This window comes from Copidosoma floridanum, unplaced genomic scaffold (genome assembly GCF_036245765.1).
Source record: "Copidosoma floridanum isolate Cflo_tuat_1 unplaced genomic scaffold, Cflo_Japanese_pri ptg000013l, whole genome shotgun sequence".
In the NCBI taxonomy this organism is placed as follows: domain Eukaryota; kingdom Metazoa; phylum Arthropoda; class Insecta; order Hymenoptera; family Encyrtidae; genus Copidosoma; species Copidosoma floridanum.
The window spans coordinates 22275591-22301253 of record NW_028321890.1 but is presented as its reverse complement, the minus strand read 5'-3'; the positions used below and the strand labels follow the sequence as shown (position 1 = coordinate 22301253).

The 25663-nt window shown below is 38.6% G+C and overlaps 1 protein-coding gene across 2 annotated transcripts in view; it reads left to right on the top strand.

Annotated features, from left to right (window-relative positions):
- Positions 1–22868, top strand: part of Rgl (Ral guanine nucleotide dissociation stimulator-like) — a 37694-nt gene extending 14826 nt beyond the window's left edge. The window contains exons 1-6 of one of the 2 annotated variants that reach the window (XM_014348592.3): positions 11682–11919; positions 17318–17422; positions 18602–19028; positions 20453–21087; positions 21189–21652; positions 22145–22868. In XM_014348592.3, coding sequence (XP_014204078.2) covers positions 11698–11919; positions 17318–17422; positions 18602–19028; positions 20453–21087; positions 21189–21652; positions 22145–22655 — 2364 coding nt within the window. In that variant the 5' untranslated portion in view covers positions 11682–11697 and the 3' untranslated portion in view covers positions 22656–22868. Of the gene's footprint in view, positions 1–11681; positions 11920–17317; positions 17423–18601; positions 19029–20452; positions 21088–21188; positions 21653–22144 lie in introns of those variants that run through there. The other variant, XM_014348593.3, reaches the window with a different exon arrangement.
- Positions 22869–25663: the final 2795 nt, after the last annotated feature.

Sequence of the window (25663 nt, the reverse complement as noted above, 5' to 3'; positions counted from 1 at the left end):
GATGAAGTTGAATGCCATTCAAATGAAATAATCAACCCAAGTCCTTGAAAGTGGATATTATACAGAATTTACAATCCACACGATTCCAAAATTAAGTAATCACTCAAAGTTAATCAGCTCGTTTCATTATAACGATATTTGTCTTGCGAATACAAGTACACATTTTTACACGCATGGATATACGTATTCTTTACCATATTTGTTTATATAAAATAGTACAAGCTGATTCTTCTCTTTGGTTGTTGTTGAGGACCTGACATGATCTTGGTGGCCACCAGTTCTTAATAAAGTTCAATCTAATCTCAACTAAATCTAATCTCCAAGTTCAAGTGTGGCTGCAGTCTCATCCGCATTCTTCGATCGTCACATTTGGCTCTAGCCCACTTCCCTCTTGAACCATATATAATCCAATGTATGTATATACATATCTGTATGTAATACTTATAAGCAGCACAGGTACACGTAAAATGCTGCTCCGGCAGCACAGAAACCTCGACAGAAACAGAACACCCAGCGGTGCTTATCGACGGAGCTGAGAGCTACAGTTTTCTGATACTTTCGTGTTGATTCTCGAGAAATCCGCGGAGTCAGCAGCATCTAATCCACTTCTCAATGCCGACAAAGTGAGACATCTGTCTTACCAGCTGAATTCCGTCGATCGGTGATGACTATACGTGCACCCTAGGCTCTGACGTTTGTGTCTTTTACACTTCAGCTTACCACGTGCTCTGCGAGAAGACACAGCTGATCTTTTCAATTCTCGGACAATTGACTCTTCGACAATAATAGGCGCTCGTCTTCGATACTTTGATGTAGCACTGAAGTAGTGTAGTAGTAAAGGCAAGGTCGGTTTATTGCTCTAGCTGTGTAGCTCTGTATTTATTTGCCACTCAAATCGTTGAAGACATGATTGATCGTTTTTATTGATCGTGAATGGTCCCGCGAGTTTATTTTGTTTTCATTTTAAAAGTAAATTTCCATTTATTTATTCGGATTACTCTTATTATCAATGTGCAAGTACCTAGGAATGGAGGTAGATTTTAATTTAAAAATACATAAGTAGGGGAAAGAAACAATAAATAATTTTTGACCGTTTGAAAACAATACATATCAATGTTAATGCAAGCCATCAGATTTGAAGTAGATGATTTTCCTTGTGCGTCTCGATCACCTTCAAAATCCACTTTTTGTAGAAACAACTCTTTTGACGGGCTAACAAGTGTATGTACAATCATTGAAAATTTTTTGCGACGTGATGGTATTGTTTTCCTTGTTGTAACACCTTACGGACACTTGGATAGTATATTTAGACATTAAAAAATACTATTAGAAATAAATTATATGCTACATTTGAAGTCGCCGACTTCGTTCCCAAGAGTCTAAAAAGTTTGCATTAAAATTCATTAAAAAAAGTGTGCCCTATACGTATTTGATGAAAAATTATTATTTTTCCCGTCACACTTTATCCAGGCTTCGGACTGGCAGTACAAGTAATACAATACGTACTGGCGTGTTTAAAAAAACAATAAAACTTTCATTCATTGTCTGACGCTTGACAATACAAAAATATTCAAGTAGTTGGCTTTCCAGCAGATAATATCTCGATGACTTAGAACCACCATGTCTGTCACATGTGAAATACATGAACTTTTTCACAGTGATGTAAATTATTTATTACCTCGACTTTTTATAGCATACTACTCTTATTTTCTTTAAAAAAAAGCTTCGCAGCGTCAGTTAAATATCTTTGGAACCCTCAAAATAGCAAAATGTATAAAACAAAAAACCTAATTAAAACTCCACATTCTACTTTCAAACGCAGTCTTTCAAAAAAAAAAAAAAAAAAAAAAAATCAGCATTCCCCAACTTAAATGAGAAACCTCAGTCATAGAACATCGACCATTTAATAAATGCAACAAATTAATCCCCAACGACCCCTGCTCGTTACCAAGCTCGTTAAATAATTCACACACGCGCATGCATGAAGTAAAAATTCAAACGTATGAAGTATACATACGATCCACCCCTTCTGACGCAAGAACTCGCAGGTAGAATAACCCCTCCCCTTCCAGAGATACACTTTACGCTCGTATAATGTATACGCGCCAAAGGTGAAGAATCTCGGCAGCTCCACTCCCCTGGCACATGTCTGCATCTTAAACTGTATAATTTTGTTTTTCCACGTCGGATTACTGCCAAGATCATAGTTACACACCAGCACATGAACTGTCGGCGCTGGCGCCCTAGGGGATGTTACGACGCGCAGGAGGAGAAGAGCTCGGCCTACGTATGTACCCCCTCCCTCGTACACTACACACCCCTTGGTATCGACGTCGTCGTCGTCGTCGTCACCCGCTATACAGTTGCAAAATACACACCCAATCTGCTTCGTGCACACATATATGTATATATACAATCATCGACTCTCCGTACCTATATATACTTACGTATTTACACGCTATGTGTAGCGGCCGGCTGCACGCTTGCTCGCGTACGCAGGCAGCCGGCGCGACGACAACTATCCCCTACTCTGTCTCTCTCCACCCAACAGTCTGTCTTTGCATGCTGCTCCGCGAGCTGGGCTTTAAACTCCAACCAGTCGCGCTTGGAACTCTGACGCGCTCGCGTACACTTATTATCTGACAAACGCGATACGCGTACCTTATCGCGACTCTTGGTGATTCTTTTTTTTTTTTTTTTTTTTTTTCTCATTCGTACCAAGTGTTAGTTACAATATCGTGTGCTCACCAGTGTTGTTTTTATATTACTGGCTTGGTGGCGTTGGTTTGTTTTTGCCATTGCTCATCCCGAGGTACATGTGGGTTGGAGCGAACTTTCGGAGAAACGATAAGACTTTATCTAACGCGAGTCGTTCAGGCGATTCTTCGTTACCGTAAACAGACATCAGTTTGTGGTGAGCATTTTATGGGTTAAAGGTATTACATGTCTGGGTTATTATCTCTGTTTGGATTCATGGGCGCATTGGAAATTTATTTTCCATAGAGAAACTACGATTTTTTGTAATTTTTAGATAGTAAGACTGTCTCAAATCATAAAGCAGCTTGGAAATTTGGTTATTTTTGGTTTGATTTTCCGCTTGTACTGTAGTATCAAAGTTATTGATGTTGCATTTATGTATCAAATAAAATAATCAGTTACGTCGTTTGTTCGATTTTTACTTCATCGTTTTCTTTTAATGCATAAGTATGTAACGCTTTACGTGGCGTAATTCAGATAAACATCAGGTTCGAAGTTTGGATCTAACAATAGATGGCAATAAAAAATTAGTGTCGTTCATCGCAATCGTCAACGCTTGGACAACCATGTACCTAATGATAATGATTACTACTTTTTTCTGGTTTTCTTGTTAATATGCATTGAGACGAGTTTTCGAGGTGTTAGGGTACAATATCCCGTATATTGCACCCCTGTGGTGGGTTAGTGTGAAAATAATACAAATTTAATTCTCAGGGTAACTTATATTGATTTTTCTCCAGGATCTTTAAATCGAGAGTTGATGAGTTATTCGTTTGCGAATCGTTTTCTTTGAAATTCATACAGTCTACGTGAATGAAACATGTACTAAAAAGCCCCAACGTGTGCTTTATCTTTGCTAAAGCGAGTCAATCGATTTTCATCTATCATCCATTTCCAGTGAACAAAACCTCTCTCACCGATTTTCCAGAACCATGACTCTTCCTCCATACCGAGAAAAAAAAAAAAAAAAAAAAAAAAATCACTTCTGCCCCAGAAATTGTAACCGTATCACCGTTTTTTCCCTCCTTTGTTTTCCCGACTCGAGTTTTCCTGAAAAATCCATCTTGCTCGCGATTGCGTGATTCATGCAAAGGATCTCGCTTTCGAAGCCGCGCCTATCGCGCGGGAGCGCGCGCTCGAGGCCTTTTACGAAAATCTTTAAGCTCGAATGAATTAAAAAAGCGCACCGTGTAGCTGGAGAAAGCGCGCAACTCGCTCTGTTCGTACAAATGACGTAGAAAACGCGTATACTTACCTGAAAGGGGGGTAAAAAAAGTCTACCGGCACACCGAGTCATATACACGCAGTGCACAATGCAAGCCCCGGAGATGTTGTTTGCAGCACGTGTGCAAACAGTGCATTCACGCAGGAAGGAAATTCAGCGAATGAGTAATTGCGCGAGTTTGTATGCATGCGTCGAATGACTCGTTTTTCGTGCTGTTTGCGCTCCAGGTACACGCAGATGGATAATACACGTAAGCGCGATGGCATGCGAAGAGAGAAGATACCTAACACTCCTTGGACGAGTTTATCACCCAAAGCGGTGATAAAAAAAGAGCGTGGCTGACGCTGCACTGTCTTATTCTACTTCTTCTTCGTCTTCTTCTTACCGAGTTCAATCATCGGATCATTGAGCCTTGATGGGTTTTACCAACGATGCGTATTTATTGATCTTCAAGGGATTACTCGCTCGTAATCTTTGTTTTTGTTATTGTAATTATTCTTTTTTTTTTTTTTTAATTTTTTTATTATCTCCTCCTGATAAAGTATGCATTGGTTCTATATCACTGATTTTAGCCTTTTTAATGTTTTGTCGAGATTACTTGTACTACTTACTGATGCGTTATTTGTAACGATTGCCTTGTTTTCTTCTTTTCTTCATTAATACCTAAACGAGCAGATTTTTTGACGCCTTTGAGTGGCTTAGCCTAGTTTTTTCAAGCAATTTCACGAACTAAGTAGAGGAAGATTACACTTTGTCATCTGGACAACGGTCGACACAATCGTGAAGCTGTGTTTTTTGTATTCGCATGAGATAGGTATAAACACACCTTTCTTTTTCATCTCCGTTAAACTCACTTGCGATTAAATTTTTGCTTCCAAAACGCAGCGAGTGAGCAAGAATCCGTTGGCTTAAACAATCTCAGGCGGTAATAGTATTGCCCTCGACATCCCAATCCAGCCAACAGCTAGACTCGTTATTTCGCGTGTAGCAGCCGTCGAAAGAATTTCTCGCTCACTCCCACCTTTGAACGCGAGACGTCCTTGAAGCCCGGCACATCTAATCCCACGGCGAGGAATGTGCGAACGGGACCAGCAAAACTTTGAGACTCCGGCATCTTCGTCGTGCGCTAACTGAACTCTCGAAATTTACAAATTTCATAGTTTTCTCCCTATGCACGTTTAACTGCACCCATTACCGGCTGCAATGACATTCCGATTACGTACACGCAGTTCTCGGACAATTTTCTCGCTCAGCCTCCTTTCCGTCGTACATCACCCTCTCCGTCCAAATGACGCGCGAGGTATGACATCGCCAATATTGCGTAATAACAATCGCATTTCCGTTTTTCTTCCCCATGTAACTCGCACAACGAGGAGGTGACCTTTGATGATAACGCGCTCGTAACTATACTCCTCAGCAGTAAATTATCCTGGCTACTTTATTCCTTCCCCTCCTTTGTCCAGAGGCTATGAGCCAATGTTACCACCAACGCTCTTTTATTGGTGCTCACCGCGTTGTTCGCATTGATTTTTCTCCTCGGCGACTTTAACGTCCCTCCACGGTGGTATGGGCTGTGATAAAGATTTCATGCGTACGCCCGTAGGTACGCCATGCAAAATAGGCCAAGAGAAAAAAGTGTAGCGGCTATTCGGCAGCGAATAGTTGTTTTTTTTTTTTTTTTTTCTAAGAAAACATATAAGGTCTCGCACGAATCGACTCGATCATGACCGTCCCAGAATTTCCATCCATTTGGCTCGTACCCACGTTATACACGCTGTTACACACGTGCCCTGTATAATCATCCTCGCGCTCGTTGAGCGCGAATTTCGCCACGCTGGTTTATCAACCCGTTTAATAACTCGTTTGATATTTACGAGCCGTGACCCGCGCTAAGCAAGCGCCCGAATGTTTGTTGCGTTGATTTAATTCATAATTTTTTTTTTTTTTTTTTCTCAACCTAGAAACATCAGAGCTTGTAAAGTTAGAGAGCAAGCACGTTATTAAATTGAAAGCCACCTCGATCCCGCGAAACAAAGTATCGGCTTCGTACATAAAATCCTGAAATTTGTACCACCAATCCAGAATCACAACAGTGTGGGTGTATCGACGCGCATGAAAAAAAAATAAAATAAAAAATATATGTCTTTCCGTGCCAGCGATTTTGGCGAGCTGCTCCTGCAGTTTTTACAGCGACGACAGCTGGCCGACAGGGCGTAGTATCCTCATTCAGGTTGCACTTTCTATACACATTGGCACGATTCGTGCCAGGAGACTGTGCGAAAAAAGATAGGGACAGGTTATCGACGGCGTTACACGCACGTCTGCTCCTCGGGCCTTCGAGTCATCGACACTTTAAGGACGTTCGGTAGAGATAGAACCCTGTGATGAATCTTTTTGAAATTTTAACCAGACGTTCTTATTGTTGTTACAATGAAGTTGTTAAAATTTCAAGAGGTTCGTCTGTTTCGTTTCCAAGATATTGAATTTCAAAGTTCAGTCATTTTAACACGGTCGCTTATGGGGAAACTTATAAAAACACAGTTTAAAAAAAATTGGCGTGATGAATGTCTCCAATTTTTTTACATGTCACAGATAATGTTATTAACTATATGTACACAAAGTTTCGCGACGATCGTCTCGTTCGTAGGCAACGTTGCAAGAAGCGGGAAATTCAAAATGTTCCAGGACGTAAATCAGTAAATATCTAAATATTATGGTAGATATTTATATATTTCTGTATAAAAAATAAGCTTATATATGTGTGTGAGTGTATGTATATAGGTTCCACCCGTACCCATAACAAAACATTGTATTATAATAACACATATTTATTTTTCTTAATAAATTTTTCGGTTTGTAATTTTTGTACAATACAATTTTTTTATACAAGATAACAAAATCACATGCTCGTAGCAATCGCAGAGACTAGAGTATGTCCTAATTATTTAACATATCACTTTCAATGAGACTTTTCAAGTCACATAAAAATTCAAGAATTTCATTTACATTAGCTACGAATATAATTGTATGTACATATATCTGTCACAAGTCTTTTTAATTATTTACTCATTTTTATTACATTGTTATAACGAATAAAAATCAAATACTTACATCTTTAGCACAAATACATTACAAATATACACATACGCTGCCGTAACCAACGCAGCGATGCCAAGTCTTCATTCATCGCTACTTCCCCCTTGCCCCGCAAGTGGTCCCTCCCCCGCTATCTCTACCGAACGTCCTGACGGTTGTATAAACTTTTTTTTTCATCTCATTCGCGCCTTGTACACCAGAGCTACGCGCGCGCGAGTGTACGGATATTTTGCCCGGGTATAGCGTTACTGGGGCACTCGCGTTATCGCCTCTTATATAAAGTGGCTAAACAATTAGCGGGCCGCCGGTACGAGAGCCTCACTGGCTTTTGCTTTGGTATAGGACTCGTCAAAAAGACGTTTCATTCCTAGCTTAATATTTTCGTCGCAAGTGATTGTGGTTAAATCGAGAGGCTGCGTATTTTTTTTTAAGTCATTGAAAAAGACTGCAAAAATCTTGTCGACTCTTGCAAGTGTGCAACCTTAGATTCAAACCAGTATTGCTACGTACGAAGAAGCTAAATTTTCAAAGCTATGCAATTAAATTGAATAACAATATAGGTAGGCGCTCGCGAGTCGTTTTGTAATACTACTGGCATCGTAAACGTGCAGCCAACTTGTTGTTATCTCTTTCGTATATGCTTTCTTGTGTCACAAGCTCGAGTACTATTTTTAACTCTTAATAACAATAACGATCCACTACTGGAGTATGTTGTACGATGAAAACTTTATGAATAAAAGTGACCTCGCGTTGTACGGTTAAGTATATACGAAAAAAAAAAAAAGAAAATCTAATCCTGGCTGCTGCCAAATCGAGCAGTGTACGCAAAGTCCGAACAAAAATGTGAAATAAATATTTATCACGATTTACCGATACATTGCTCTTTAACGTAACACTCCGCACGCGAATAAAAATCGATGAACCACAACGATTCCACGACTATACTCTTGTATACGTACAAAAACAGACGCAACAAGCACCTGATAGTCTCGTCGGACGTAACGATCTAATCACACTCGAATACTTTTACCTCGCGGGGCTGCCATAAATTACACCTGCCGAGTTTATGCTCAACTTCTCCGGGCATTAATCCCCCTCCTGTTCGTTGTAACAGATCGCTCGAAGACACCGTTTGGAGAGGAATTTTTTTAGCTGGCGAAGCAATTTCCCCGCTGTACTAATCGTCAATCATCGCGGATTTCTAATACCCCGTGCTTTCATTGCCCGGCGCAATTTTCCCAACAAATCCATACAGTATCCGTCCTCCGGGATGTATATTCAATTAAGGCTGGCTCTCTTTCGCTCTCCCAACTTTCACGAAGGCCGATCGAGCGGCGCGTAAGGTCGTTACCAGCTGTATACTCTCCAAAGTAAGAAATTTCGTGCGTACGAGAGCTGAAAATCTCAATAACACAAAGTATACATTATCCAACGCTCGTGATAGAACTTTCGAAGCTTACGCAACTGACGCTGGGTAGGTATGCTCGGTCCATCCATGGATTTTCTCAAAAGAAAAAAAAAAAAAAAAAAAAAGCTGTCGGGGATGACGTTCGAGGGATAAAAATGTCAAAACGTACACATATGTGTAGAAACTATGTATGCTATAGCTCTTCTGTACTTTCACATCAATTATCTATACGAGAATGTGTTCATGTATCGATCGAGTTACGCGCACGGGCTACAGAGCGGCGATGTGCGGGCGTCGGCGATTGCCAAGGACTGACCTTTCCGTCGTAACGCATGGAGCGGCACCCACTCGCTTGTGCACGCGTGCGTGTGTGTTATAGATACACGTACGCCTACCGCTTGAACACTGACCTTTTATCGACCGTCCGATCGCTTTTTCCACGCGAGTATGATACTGTAGCTGTTTTTCGTCCTTCTTCTTTCTTTTCCTTCCGTTTGTCTGGACTCCTAGAGTATTTGGAATAACGTTGGTACACGTGTACGGGGAAACAAGACAATGAAACATTCGGATATTCTAGTTTTCATTCTTCCTTTTTTTTACTCCACGTAGAGAGTTGGGTGAAGTAGAAGCTTGTGCGGTTTAACTTTTCGATCTTCCATATAATGCGGATACGATTGGGTATCCAATGAATGGTTTGCTTTTTCATTGGCATAACTTTTGATTGCTTCTTTGGACAGTTTTTTTTTTTTTTTTTTTTTTTTTTTTTTTTCTTAAATTCGTGCTGTGATTCAGAACAGTTGGGGTCTTTTAATTCGAACGTCACCGTTTGATTTTTTTGCCATTTTATTGGTGCGTTGCAACCTTTGTCGTCTTATTATCATTTTTATATTGAATTAACCTGGTCCAATAGGCCATATTTGAGTTTTATGGTGTTTAAAAAGTACAATAAAACTATATAATTCCTTTGATAAACATAAGTCATGTGAAACAACGGAGTACTCAAATTGAGCTTCAACTAATATTTTTATACAAGCAAGAGAATTTTTATAAAAATCAAGACCTAAGAATTTTCATTGACATTTTGTTATTTTATATTGTTCATCTTTAAAATAGGCTGCAAACTTATACATTTTTTTACCATTGAAACTTCTTATTTTGAACTTTCGTTCCAACATATCCATAAGTTATCCTTGTAAAATTTAAATAAACAACGTAAAAACATACCATGTCCTTTATTTGTTTATTTTCCAACAAAACAATAAATGAGTCCAAAAAAACATACGTAGCATATAGGTGTACAGTAATTCTCAGCAACAATTAATTCAACTCCAAGTGACAGTATGAGTATAGAGGAGTTAAGTCATAAAGCGTGCTAAATTGGATTAGAGTTCTTTCAGCTCGTGCAGATCAAGACTCGCCGTCTCTTTGAGATTAAGCTTAAACATTGATTCGGAGGTTTTTCGCGTCATCTCACCTCTACTATGCAGCTCTTAATACCCACATGCCACGGTAGCTCTAACGAGGAAACGTCAAATTGTGGCGTAAGTGAACCCAAATTAAGTGCTTCTCTCGCTCTTTCGTCTCCCGTCGTCGTCGTCTCGGCCTCGACGCAGCCACACTCTGTTCGTTCGCCAATACCCCAACTGCACGCTATACTATACTTCTATACGGCCACTATATTAAACTGCACATTCAGGGCTAAATTTAGACATGGTGGCTCCGTACGTATAGACCCACACAGGCATATTAGCTTCGATACGATTCCTGCTCTGATGTGTATACTCCTTTGTATATGGCTCCCATGAATCTAACAGCTGAGCTTTGTCCCGTACTGTCTGTCATTCTGTAGCCCCGAGTTATCGATTACAAACTTGATCGAGAGAAACAGTATTGCATGTGTATTCTCAGTTGCTTCACACGCATAAATCCAGATATTTGTATTTTCTGATGCTGGATAATATGTTGGATAGCTTAAGATTTTTGAATTTTCGCGATTAGTTATTCAATATTTTTCATGCCCTATCGAAAGCTCATGCTGCTTTTAGAATAAAAAATATTAGCAGATCATAGAAAAAAAGAGATGATCCAGCTCTGCCATAATAATGATAATTTTTTAAACATCAGAGTGGTTATTACTTTCGTTGATGCGTAGCTGAGTTATCCTTTCCAGACAACAAAACAATCTGTATACGTTAGCGTAAAAACCTCAACTCTCGAAGCTGTCCTCGATACGATTACACTACAGCTAACTCAGTTGCGAACTTTGGAATGTGCTAATGAGTTTTAGCATTGCATTCTCGCATAGCTCAATGAGATTTCACTCGATTACAAGCTGGCCAATATACATCGGTTGCGCAACACAACGCACATCGTAAACTGCGTTGACGCTAGGATTTTCGCTACGATCATTGGACTTTTCAAACGCGATGCATGTACTCATTTGTCGTGACTCGAATTTATAATGACCATTCTCTGGCTGGGTAAACAATCCAGATAAAGCTTAACGGGTCTCGTTTGGCTCTAACAAGCTGCATTTTTCCAACTTGCATCGGGAGAAGAAAAAACACAACATAGTTTTCCGCGATACCAATTTGCTGTTATTGCGTTTAAGCAGTTTCAATTAGGGGGCCAATTTGATGGCAATTCAGCGCACGTTGTTCGATCGGAGACTCGCGTGGTTTCTCACTGGCGAGGCTCTTGTTTTCAAATTTTTCTTTTTCTTTTCACCAGACACGTAAATTACTTTGCTCGAATGAATTGAAGTTTGTACCCCTTGAAGCAAGACAAAGTTGGGAAAGCTTAGTTTGAATCGAAAGTGAAAAAAAAGGAAAAAAAAGCGCTGACGCAGGTGTGCACTTGTAGATTTTAGAAAGTGGTTCCAGTTTTCACTACCAAAAAAACAAAAACTATATTACAATGTCTGAAGAAGTTCACCGACAACGTGAGGGTATACAAAAAGTAAAACCGTAGTGGTAAAAAAAAAAAAAAATAATCCAAACAGAGATCGATAACCGCGCATTGTACGCTAGCCTGCCCCCTCCCCAAAATGCGAATACATGTACAAACAGTCCTCATTAACCCCGAAAATGTAAAATCAGGGCTCTAAGGTGGCAGTCTTTGTCAGACGAGGCAGCAGTGGGAGCAACGATGGGGAACAAAGAAGTAAGGGATTAATAAAGGTGAACGCCAAAAGGAGTGGCGGGCGCGGTGGATGCTGTGGCCCGTGCTCGGGGATGAGGGGCTGAGGCCCTCGTCGCCACAGCCAGTGTCAGCCGCTCGTTGTTCGTCGGGAGGTGGTGGAGTGGTGGCCGCCCTTGCCAGGGTCGCGTCCTGCAAGCCTAGCAACAAGCTGGCGCCCCTGCTGTTTTGTGCGCCTTGCAAGCCGAGCTCCCAAGGCAAGAATCGGGCCACCGCGCGGTGGTACGTCAAGCAGGTAAATGAGGATCCCGATTAAGTACTTGGCTGAGAATCAAGTGATTTCTTTTTTCGTTTTATGATGATGAGCTGGTTTTTTCTAGTCGCAGTGCACTATAGTGTTACGCATCAGCTATGACTTTCGTTTGCATTTTGGTGTTTTTTTTTTTTTGTTTTTGTTTATTGTACCGATTAGAAAATGTTTTTTTTTTTTTTTCCTTTTTTTTGCTTCCACTGTAGCGATTTGTGTAATGCTTGCTGTGTACTCTAAATTTTAATTAGTTGTATCAAGTTAAAGTAATGCTCGTTTTTTGAAATTGAAAACTTGAATCGGTTTATTAAATTTTAAATTTTGTTCAATAACTTTCGAGAGGACAGTCATCCTCTCTTGCACATCTTGACAACTTGGGGCAAGAAAGTGATGTCTCTTATTGAAAAAAACAATGTTATCTCGGTAATATACTTTTTTTCTAACATCATCATGGCTGCTTTCTTTCGAGATTCCGATCTTATCAAGGTCTAAACTTTATTGTCTGATTTAAATGTTCATAAAAATCGGAAGAACAGATTTTTTGAGCACTTTGTCCCAACCAATTCGAGACAACAGCCTACACCATTCTTCTAATTACTATAATCTAAATACAAGAAAGATTCGTAAGTTGAAAAAATAAAAACGAATGAAGACTATAAAATTTAAATTCTCACTCTACACAGGAGACGACACAACTTTTCTCGTTTTCTCATCAAATGTCATCATTACGCGTAGTATTATTTACCAGGGATCCCAATCCTAACAAAAGCAAATCAAACGCTGTAAGTCACCGTCTTCTTACTACGTGACACAATACAAGCCGTTCCCAATAGGAGGGCAATTCTTTTTTGCAATTCGCTAAGGCGATAAATACTCGCCTCTTTCCCACAACAATCATCTCGCAAGCATGTGTATGTGTTTATGTATATATGTATGCATGTGTATGAGTGCACGTAACGTAACACACGATGTATTACACGAAAGAATGTCGTATAGTGGAAAAGGGACTTATATGGGTAAAACATACTACTAGTGCAGTGTTGGGTAGTCACTTGTGTACGGTGTGGGGGTCCACGCTACCATATAATTATTCAGCAGTAAGTAGCCGGACGGGAAGTTAAGAGCTCGAAGTACCTGGGTAGGTTATATATATGTATACGCAAGTGTACGAACAAGACTCTTGTTCTTGTTCTGCTTTGAAAAGAAGAAAATCGCTAGTGTAGTGTTTTCATGTGTGTGTCTGATGCCTTTGTTCGTCAGACCGAGGCGAATGAGCTGCTAGCTTGTAACGCACTTACACAGGACGTATACACGTATATCCTTGACTCGTTGTGATTTAACTTCTTTATTTTTTTTCGTTACCTTCTTTTTTTTCATTTTCATACGAGTCGGGAGTTTTGCTGTGAGTCAATTTTCGCCGAAAACAACTCCTTTTCGTTTTATACCTTTTATACAAAAATCATATTTCATGTGCAATGTCAAGTGACATCACTTAGACGTTTTTATTTAAGACATTATTTTTCAATTTATTTGGTAGTATAAAAACATCTACATGTGAATGGGTTATACATTTTATAATTTACATATCAATGGACTTTTATTTACAAGAAAGTAAGTTTCTTAAAACAAGGAGAAATAATTGAAATCAAACAATATCATTGGAATCATTTTATTGCAAACAATATTGTAATGAATAAAATAGTCGTAGTATTAGGAAATGGATGAAAAAAATTTTAAATCGCTAAAAAACATTTTTATGAGTAAAACGAGAAAAATATAAATTCTAAGTAAAAATATAGATTGCTTGGCTAGGCAAAAGAAAGAACAACACTTTTTCCAAGAAAATATTACTGTTAGCCAAGTACGCATTTTATAAACTATACTGTCACTCTTCACTTACCCATCAGTATAGTTCTATGCTCTTGTGGCGATTCAATCGAGTTTTAAACTTGAATGTCCATGACAATTGACGCCGGATAATGAGCCTCCGAACAATCGAACCTTCTCCTAACAATAAACGGCTGTTGATACGGTTCCAGAGTCACACCGTACAATTACTCATGGATAAGGGGGTCCCGCATTTCGTCGTCGCTTTTATTTCGCCGATAATCCCCAGCCTTGGCTCCCTCACACATGAGTAGCTATTTACACGCACGTTGGGCGCTTGCCTCTTTTATTTTTGCACGTACGAGGATATCACATGATATAAAGCAAGGCTTACTCATCCACCCGCTGATCTTTTGCGCGTGTTTACTCTCCTGGGCCCTAATGTGCGCGCAAAAGTCAAGCCTTTGTTGTGAGCCTGCTTTGCTTTTTCCACATCCGCTGCTGGCCTTTTTATTTCATTTACTGACCGAAGGAAGATGAGCTACAAACCGTAGCGAACTCCCGTCATCTTCGTTAAAAATCACACCTTGATTTTTTTTCCCACCAAAATATATAAGACCATGTTTAGTTTATTTTATTTTTTTTCTTCATTGTTCTTGAGGTTCACTTTAGCAAATTACTAGTTTGGTGTTGTGCGGAATGTCTATATTATATTTAGAGGTAAATTCTCTCTTTATTGTACTTCCAGAAATTGATATGTTTTTCAAGGATTGTTTCTTATTGCACGTGTTTTTTTCAGGATTAAAATCTTGTTATTAATTATCATTCCTCGATCCAACTATATTCTTTATGACAAGACCATTACTCTATCGTTAAATAAAAGATTCGTCAGGCAATCTACGGTTGAATGGAACGAAGGCAGGTACAAAAGTTACAGCAAGAACCAAGACTCAGTCGGTCGGACGAGCACACCGTCCACCTCACGCACCCAAGGCTGAGGTAAAAGACAGTGCGCGCACACGCGCGGAGTTACGGCTGGCTTGGCTCCTCGCGCGCCTTTAATTACCAGATCGTCTTGTAGAACTGCTCACGACCACTGCATCCTTGCTTATTTTTTTCCTTATTCTTCCTCGCTTCTTCGTCTCTTGCAAAGAGGAGAGAGGACTAGGGTGGCAATGACACGCTTTCAACTTCTCACAGTGCGATTAGAGCTTGTTCATCGCTGCACACCGCAGTCGAGAACGGGAGCGGCCACTGCTGCTGTATAATATACCTGTGCGAGACGATTTGCGAGGATTGCGTCGTTTTATTCGTGTTTCGGTTTTCTTCGTCAACTTTTACTTGCGTGGTTGCACTTTCGAATAGCGTGTTGGCTGAGTGCTTATTAATCAGCCGGTATGGATTATGAGCTTTATAGGCCAATGCTTGTATATTGAAATGTAGGACTAGATTTTCAATCAAGTGCATCTTTATTAGAGTCGATATGCAATGGTAATGATGATTGCTGCTTTGGAAAATTTTTCTGCATACAGAATGATTGCGATAACTGTTAGCTGGAATAGGAAAATTTCGTAGCTATCGGTCAAGGAAACTGTTTACGTATTTTGCAGTTGTACAAATAATGATCATGTCATTCACCTGTTGTTAATCACAAGTACTTTTTTGGGTTTTTCAAAAAAGTAACTTTCTCCGACATTTAAAATTATGATTTTATTTCCAACTACAGACCCTATGCTTTAAAAATACAAATAATATATAGTCAAGACTTAAATGTCAAACAATGGTTCATTAATAAAATGTAACACCTTCATGAACTTTCTAAGTGACTTATTTACATTTTGATGAGTATGCACTGAATGTTGAAAGTACTGTTTTGTGACTTGAGAGTTTTTGCACACGACTTTGTCGTGAAATCATTGCACAAAGTTCTTCTAACAAGTAATTAGGAAAAAAGTAAGTAGATGATGGATTCTTTGAGAGATAAATGCCATGCGTTTGAGACAAATGAGCATTCAACGGCTCATTAACACACATCTAATTTTTATAAGAAAATTTTTCATACTTGTACAATGACAATTTTTAAATTACAGCAGCTATGAATACATACAAGTGCTTTTTAATTGAAAGCACGAATGTCCATTCATTTTCAAACGCAATGAGAAAAATTAAGATACAAAGGCTTTTGAAATATAATTTCATATTACAACATTGGCAACGAAGCAAATTAATTAAAAATCTTTCGAGTTAAGTCTTCGACCTGAAAAGTATGAAAGAGACACGTTTTTCAAAACAACTACACAATATTAACTACTACTACTTTGATGTAAAATCGCTAAGATTAATGTCAAAACGCGTGTAAAAGGTCTGGGCTCACCAATCATACAAATCATACAAATAGAGAGTATTTTTTTAAAAACCATGCAAATAAAATAAACATCCATAAAATTCATGCATGTACGAAGTATTAACTTCACAATAATAATTATTCCAGTATCTTCATTGCAGCAATTTGAAGAAGTCCCTCGAGTCCCAGGCAAACTCTTTGAGAGCAAAATATTTCGTTTCTATTCGAGCATGTACATAAACCAGTTCATGCCCTACGGCTTTGGCTGCAGCAAACACGCTCACATTCACAAGAAAACCCAGTCTCGTCTCGTCAACCCCAAAAAAGCAAGCCAGCGGGACAAGTGCTAACACTTTCGCACGTGTGGTTCCGCACTCCGATTCTGGTGCAGTACACGTTGCACACACCACCTCGTTTTTCGGGTGTCAGCTGCTACCCCGCAAAAGATAGCTGCATGTATACATACGTACACGTATCTCCGTTGATGGCGTGGAAATAATTCAAAAGCTGGCGGTGGGTAAATGCGCACACCTCTTCTCCTGCCCAAGATTTGTATTCCAGCTTTTAGCCGCGGCTTCCTTATTTTCTCCTTTTCTTCTGCGGATGCTGCCCTTCTCCGGAATGCTGCATCTCGTCTCTCTTTCTCGACTACTTCGTCTCTTCTCCTTTATTTTCTATGAAAAATAGACCCTAGATACGTACACACGCCGTTGGGGGACTTATTTGCATCCGACTGCGGATAGTGGTGGTTTACCCACTTCTCGGGGTCATCGATCGCTTGGATAATCCACAGAAGTGTGTGTGTGTTGACACGCTTTGGATACTCAGTAGGAATTTTGTCGTATCAACCAGGGAGATTTAGAAAAAGCATCACATTTATCTTATCTGTAAGATTTTTTTTCTTCTAAGTTTGACAGATACCATTAGAAGAGTTTCCGTAGTAGCGGAAATTCAACTTTATACACCGCTTGATACATAATATGTGATTGATGCTATGTTATTTTAATGCTACTTATGAACAAGTTGTTATATTTGTATCGTTTTATACGTGAAAAATAATGTGTAATGTTATAAAGGTGTAAAGATATTTACAGCCCTTTTTGGGCCATGTAATGTTGTCTTTTAAACAACTAAGTTTGAAGTAGATTTTTAATTGAATAGATTTTTGAAATATTATGCTAATAATATATATGTATATTTTTTTTTAATTTACAGCCCACGTGGCGTCTTTGGGGCGAGGAAAAAGGTGACGGCGTCATCTATACAGTCTATCTAAAGAAAGTATGCTATCACAGGCCTACGCGAAGTATTTCTACTTCGGTGAGTTGAACAATCTTGTTGAAGCGAATATACGATCGTAATAATATTCGATTATCAATTTCTGAAATATTTTTAAATAAAAACTCATAAAACTTATAAAACAACAAACGATCTTTATACCAATAGTATATAAAAATGTCAACTACAATTACAACATATGTTAAAAACCTTGAAGCAACAATTGGTGTTTATTATCTACATATAATTTTGTCGCAACACTTTATTTATCAGAAGAAATTTTTTAAACCTTATTTTTTTTGACATTCGACTCTGAAGCGTAAAATGCTTAATCCGAATTATTTGTATAATCGATTAGTCACTTTTTCCATTCACATGAAAATTAATTTTTATGGTTTTTACAACAACAATACTTTAATTACAATTATGTTAATTGTACTTATTAGCCATAAAATCATTTTTCTGAAACCAAGGAAATCACACCATATTTCTTTAATTTTTGTACTTTAGAAAAAATAAATAAATAATGGCGTAGTTTGAACAAAAACACATTGACATACTGAATATCGATTTTTTCCTCTTAGATTTAACACTTTTTAAAATTATAGTTAAATTTTTATGCACTGTTTACACAAGATGCAGCTGTATTTATTGCAGTAATTGTGATTAATGTTGATGGTAGTAGGGAAATAACTGATAACGATAGTTGTCTCTTGTTGGTTGTGATAGATCAGTTGGTACAGTATGATTCTCATTTGTTCGACCCTTTTCGATTAAGTTCGATACTACAATGTGCTCATATAAGAGACATAAAAATAGAGAAGGGACAATCAAAATCTGTATTCGCAGTGACTAAAATAAAATGAAAATAATAGATCCATCTGACACACATGATATATCTATAAAATCGATTTATTTAAACACATTTTTTATTGTAATTTTGACATAGATTTAGCCACAAGACTACACTTAGCAATTTTTTTTACTTCGGCATTTAAAAAATTTTTTTTAATCGATTTTTTTATAGCAATTTTTTTTGTTCAGCATAACAAAAAAGACAAGATCCATCGAATCATTGAAAAATGTTGCGAATATAAGAACTAGATCAACACATCTCTCAATCCGTAGATAATTGAAACCCTCAATTTTATAGTTGATAGATATCTTATTTAGCTCGTACGTAATTATTGAATAAAAACAATCGATGTATCCCTTCCAAAGGACTCGGACGACGAGATTTCGCACCTAGAATGGGAGACGGTGCGGGTGCGCTTCCTAAAAGCCGGTACAGTGCAGCGGCTCGTCGAGAGCCTAGCAAACGACGACGGCGAACTGGAATCGACTTACATAAACGTCTTTTTGGCAACTTACCGAGCATTCACGACGCCCCACGAGGTCCTAGATCTCCTGCTTGCCCGCTACGATTCGCTCGACGAGGTGAGCAACACCCAACACCGCAAGACTCTTGTCCAAGCGTTGCATGTCTGGCTGGACGCCTATCCAGGTGACTGGCGCTCACCCCCCGGCCATCCCTTACTCACGCGGCTCCTTGACTTTGCCCATCGGAGGCTGCCTGGCTCTGAACTCGAGCTCAAGGCTCGGAATCGCCTGCTCAGGTTCTCGTCCGTCCAGCGTGATGACCAAATTGGTAAGTGACTGGTTTTTAATGTTTTTTGTTTTGTTTTTATTTTGCTTAGTAATCATTTATAAATTAATTATTACAATCAGAAAAGTTATTCATCATCAAGTAGTCAAAGAAATTGATGTAACAGGATCGCGTTATGAATTTTAAATGTGACTAAACAATGGAGTTGTAAATTTATTGTAGTTGACACTAGTTTTACATAATAAGATTTGCAGCCTGAACTGATTTGGTTTGATGCTGAAATACGTTGATCTATTTATACGAAGTTGAATAAAGATAAATGTATATTACGGCAAAATTTTTGTTAAATGCTAATAAATAATATCATTTTACGTAGCACATTCAAATCAAAATAATGAACTAAAATTAAGATGAATGAAAACATCTAAATTTCATATTTTTTTAATAATTACCATTGCACAAAATAAGAACAATTCATAATATACTCTCTTTATTAAATCAATCAATATATCGAGATTTTTATTTATAAACTGAAAGGCCTCTGTCGATGCGATTACAATAGGCTTATGGATAGTATATTTGTTGTAAAAACGGAATGACGTACATGTAGCAGATAAATACTTAAATTACGTTAGTTTTAAATTACATTTTGTGTACGCAGAAAATTTGTACTATTAAAAATTTGATATCCAAATAGTTCAATTTATCTGTAGAATTAAAAAGACTTATTTCTAAAATTATCACCATAAATGTCAATTAGGGAGTTGTATCTGCCTTAAAAGACAATTAATAGAGTAATGAATTAATAAACTAAATGTCTCAATTAAGACACCATTTATTAGACACTCGATTACATTGAAAACATTCAAAGAGATGACTCAGTTTTTTTTTAAACATCCGTATTATTTAACCATAAACAAAGGTAAAAAATAAACAACAATACACTTGATATCATCAATAGGGCGTATAACACTCAGTAAGATATAATCCATCAAGTTGTCACTGTCCATCATATCTCATTACTTCTTTTCCCTGCTCATCTTCAGCTTATCAGCGCCTATCACTTCTGATCCCAAGTTTACTTATGATTGCTTATCACTGCTTGTCCCTGATTATCATCGCCTATGCCCACGACAAGTTAAATCTTCCCCGCTTATGTAATCGTAACGTAGAGTCTTACTCTCTATAATTTATTGTTACAATTTTACTCATTCGATGACGAAATCATCGCTTACCATTGCTTACCCAAACGGCACAATGTTTTGAATCTTCTAAGCTTTAGCATTAAAAGTATTCGTTCAAATGACATTAAGTGTCCCGTATGGATGTCTCTCTTTTAATCACAAGCCATCATTGTTCCTCGTCACTTAATCATACAAAAGTAGTGACGCAAAAAATGATACCGACGACATCCATCTAATTAAATTAACTGTGGATCGACTAAACAAAATCAAAAACTCTTACAGACAACGCGTACCCGATCTATGACAGCAACGGGCGTTTCGGGCCGTTGCACGACTCGTTTAACGACAACATCTGGTCGAACTACGCGTTCCCGGAGGTGCCACACCGTCACTTTGCGGAGCAGCTTACTCGCATGGATGCCGAGGTATTTAAGAAGCTCGTGGCCCACCAGTGCCTGGGCGCAGTCTGGTCGCGGCGCAGCGACCGCTCGCGCAGCCACGAAGCCTCTACGGTCCTCGCGACGGTGAATCAGTTCAACGCGGTCTCGCTGCGCGTCATCTCGACGAGCCTGCTACCGGAGGACGGCACCAAGACGCAGGACCGCGCCCGAGTGATCGAGACCTGGATCGACATAGCTCAGGAGCTGAGGGTGCTCAAAAACTTCAGTAGCCTCAAGGCCATAGTCTCGGGCTTGCAGAGCAATCCCATCTACAGACTCGAAAAGACCTGGCAGTGCATACCCCGGGAGAAGCACGAGGTCTTTCGCGAGCTCGAGCGGATCTTCTCCGAAGAAAACAACGCCTGGACCCAGCGTGAGCTCCTCATGAAGGAGGGCACGGCCAAATTCGCCGACACGGCTGGAAGGAGCGACAGGCACCTACAGAAGATCCTACAGAAGCAGAACACCAGTGCAGGAGTGAGTTTTGTTTATTCTTTAATTTTTCCTCTAATAAATTTGAACGAAGGAACGAATAAGAATCTTAATAATATTGTCTCCCTCTTCCTTTGCAAACGTAGAATATCAGCTACGGAACGATACCGTACCTGGGCACCTTCCTGACCGATCTGACAATGATCGACACCGCGATCCCGGATACGATAGCCGATGGGCTGATAAACTTCGACAAGCGTCGCAAAGAGTTCGAAGTGCTCGCCCGCATCAGGCTGCTCCAGGGAGCTGCGAACGCCTACAACTTTAGCGCTGACCCGCTCTTTGAGCGCTGGTTCCACTTGATCGAGGTGTTGGACGATCGCGAGGCCTACCGGCTGAGCTGCCGGATCGAGCCACCCCCGGCCGGCACTGCCAGTAACAATCGCCTCCAGGCAGTCCCGGTAGTGAAGAAGAAGCAGCACAATCACCACCACCACCACCACCATCATCACAACCACAATCACTCGGGTCATCGGAAGAACGACTCGATCGCCTCGACCTCCAGCTCGAGTAGCTCTCAGTTTTACTGCGATTTGGACTCGTTGCCGAGGTATGAATGGTTTTAGTTTTTTTTTTTTTTTTTTACAGCTGTTTGAGCTTAAAATGAGTGTTTCATTCAACGAATTAAATAACTTGTTGCATTTTGTGGCAAGGATTTATGAATTTAAAAAATTCACGGTTATACCTGAATACAACCTTTTTTTTAATGCTACACTGAATTTTTCGACGTAAACTTAATATTGAGATCAGACTAATTGGGTAGTACGACAATTTTTGTTCAGCATAAAACTGACAAAGTAAAATAATCGAATGTATTATGAGGATACCAGTATTTTTAGTCAGCGTAGCAATAAAAAGAAAGACAGAGAAAGGTTTCGTAAATAACATGCCAGAGGAGGAACAAGCTAGTTGATTTCAGTTTTGATAGCGCCTTCTTCTTCCTTGCTTGGTAATAATCGAGTAGAAGAAGCCTCTAAGAATAAGTACTTTAGAGTTGAATAATGTAGTTTAAAAACACGAATAAAAAACCTAAAAATTGCAGCTCACCGCACAACTCGCTCGACAGGCGGACGTCACCCTCGCAGATGTCCTCCTCGTCCTCCTCGTCTTCACTGCCCTCCCTGGACATCTCGTTGAGCTCCGGTGGTGGCGGCGTCACAAACGGATTGAATGGTAGCCAACAGAGCCGCTCCAACACCTCGCAAGTCTCAAATTCCAACGGCATCGGTGCCAACGGCGGACCATCGAGTCCCGGGCACTCGCACGTGAGCTCACCGGACTTTTACATCATCAAGGTGACCATGGAAAGCGACAGCCGCGAGACCGAGGGCGTTGTTCTCTACAAGTCGATCATGCTCTCGAACAACGAGCGCACGCCCCAGGTCATACGCAATGCCATGCTCAAACTCGACATCGAGGGCAATCCCGACCAGTTCACGCTGGCTCAGGTGCTACCCGACCGCGAGATGGTACTGCCGAGCTCGGCCAACGTCTATTACGCCGTCAATACGGCCCACAATCTCAATTTTATTCTCAGACCGAAAAAGACCTGAGACGCCGGGCCCAAAAGTTTTTGTATTTCATTTTTGATACGTTGTACGGTAGCGTGGTACAATCAAACTTACATTGCCGGTTAATTTTGCGTTTTATGTGTGCTGATTACGATCATTAAACGTGATTTTACGCTAAATGAGCTTGGCTTATGTGCTCTTGTCCACTGCACTGATTAATAATCAAGTTTATTAGAAAAAAAACAAAAAAAACAAAAAAAAAAAAAACTGTGTGTGTGCATCCGCCCAAGTTTGAGGATATGTTATTCTAATAGAATATCAAAGCTGTAACATTGTATTGAATTTTCGTATCTGAAGTTTTTTATTTTAAGGACAATGACGAATGTGTATAATTGTGTATAATTGTATCCATAAGTTTTGTAGAATGTCACAAATTATTGAAATTCTATGAAACGCCTGTGCGAAAAAAAAATTTTTCATGGAAGTTTTTAGTCTAATTAATTAGCAGTTGTAACTAAATATGTCAATTGTAAGTGAAAGAGAAACAGTACATTTTGCAGTATACATGCGCAAACCATGACAGTTAAGATTTATCTTAATATGCGATAACAAAACTCTCTGTATTATTGTCCAAGTTTAGTGCAAAGTGAAATAATTGAAGACTGTATGAAATGTTACGTGTAATTCTTGTAATATCATTTTTTATCGTTGGCTTTTGTTCATCTACTACTGTTTTTGAGTGCAATCGTGATAATTTAACGTGTAACGTAATAATGTATGCGACGAAACACGATATTTGTCCGTTTATGTGTGTATTTATAAATAAAAATAATTACATTGTGCATGAGTGAAACGATCTGTATTAATAATAATAAGATATAAGTCACGCGCGTTGTTTGCGAAAAAACAACAGAGGACCAGTGACCTTTTGTAAATATATACATTTTTATGCTTGATCAAGCGAGCCATGGCTTGCAAGCAATATACTTATACTAAATTTAGACGAACAAAGAGAATAACGCAATTTCTGCAAATTAAATAAAACAAATGATTAAATGTTACAATTTTTGAAGAAATCTTGTTATGTGTTATACATTGCAACTGAGGGGCAATACATGTAGATTATTGAGCTGCTCGATGTATGTAGGACCCTATGTGTTTGATTTTTGTGTGTGTATGTGTGAGTGTGTGCACTCGAAAAGAAGATATTTTCTACAATGAAGCTTCTTCTGTTGACGCAAAGTTGTTTACAAATTTTATTGTCACCGTTTTCAAGAAGAAAAAAAAAAAAGTTTTTAAAAGTTCTGTGATACTCTGGAGAAATATTCCGCCATTGGCCTTGTATGTTGAACAGTTGCAGAAATTCAGTGTAAATTTTGAATAATACTCAAGTAATACGAGAATCTATCGACACCTAAGTTAGTGATTTGGAAAAGAAAGTTTATATCGAAATATCGTCAAGCACAAATGAGAAAAAATGCGAAACCATCCAGTTAAGCGGTGCGTATGCCGAATAACACATGTTGTGTATTATAGTTATAGTCTTAGGCCGTTTTGTACTTATTTTCTTGTCAAACTTTACTTTGAATTACAGTTATTCTCTTTTTGAGAGTTAAACGCATAAAAATAACAATACACAAATCATCCAGTTTAACAACATGGGTTTTCTTTTCCACCCTTCTACTAAACTTGTTACTTATAATTTAAAGTGTAAAATGTAGTTTTCTTACTGGTTGACATCTAGTTTAACTGTGAAATAAAACTTGTGCTTATCAAAATAGACAAGTACCATTTTAAATCAAAATTATTTTTGGAATGGAATCCAGTCCTAAAAAACTTTTGGTTTTGCTTAAACGATTTTTGAGAAGAGTAATTTTATTTAAAACAGAATTTTTCCCATTTTAACGTTTATTTTTCATTAAAGTCAAGAAACAATGATTTTTATTAAAATGAAAAAAACACCACTGTCAATTTTTTGACAACGATGTTTTTTAAACTTTTCTTTACCACTTTTTGATTTCAGACTTCGAATTTTTAATTTACTTTATCGCTGCAAAAAAGGGAATATTCTGTTCAGGCTGCTGGAAAAAATTGTTCTTCAAGTGGCAATAAATATGCGATCAGGGACATTCTGCAGTTTTTCGTTCTAGTAACGTACTATTTCAATGTAATCATTGGAAGTTTAGAGCACTATAAACGCTAGAGACTTTAGCCCCTTTCTTGTATCTCAAACTAAAGCAATACTTTTTAATGATTTAAATTCATTTAAAAAAGATTTTAGATCTATATCTTCTTATATCTATAATAAAATTTAAATCCATAGAAAGCATAAAAATTTTGACTTGCAAAGTTGTCATCATAGTTTTACAATGCTCTGTTATTTATACAACTGTTAGTCAATAAATGAAGTGATGTATAAAGTAGAACACATCAGATTAGCGGTATGCCATGCGTAGTGTGGCCTCATACTAATACGTGAAGAAAAATGAGATAGAGACTTATAACGTCAATTCAAGTGTACAGTTATTACAGTTAGTAGCCCACTGTCGCTTATTAAAAACAGAACTATTATTCAAACGAGTAGAGATAAATTTTTCTGAATACGTATTTAAAAGTTAAATAACGATACGAAATTAAAATTTAAATTAAAAGAGATTACAAAAAGTTAGCAGCATAATTCGTCATAACTCATACGTTATAGTACCACCACGAGTAAATAACAAGAATATCAAGTGGGAATTGAGAAATTGGTGCGCGATAGCCATCGAAAAACTGCCAGTGTTTTAAAAGGTGCGGGGGTGGAAAAAAAAAACGCGCGACTGACCGTATGAAAGCGTAAGGTGGAGGGCAAGGACGCGTGAGCACAGACTTCCTGCAAAGCTTCCGGGACACGCTAACCTGTTGACTCTTGCAGTCACTGCTCTCCCATCAGGGAGTGCAACGTGTGTAATGAAAGGTGTTCACGGAGCAGTCATTTTTTCCTTAATTTAATCGCCAAACCGTCAATCTTTGTCATCAACTTGTGACTTAATCAGAGTTTTGATGTTTAA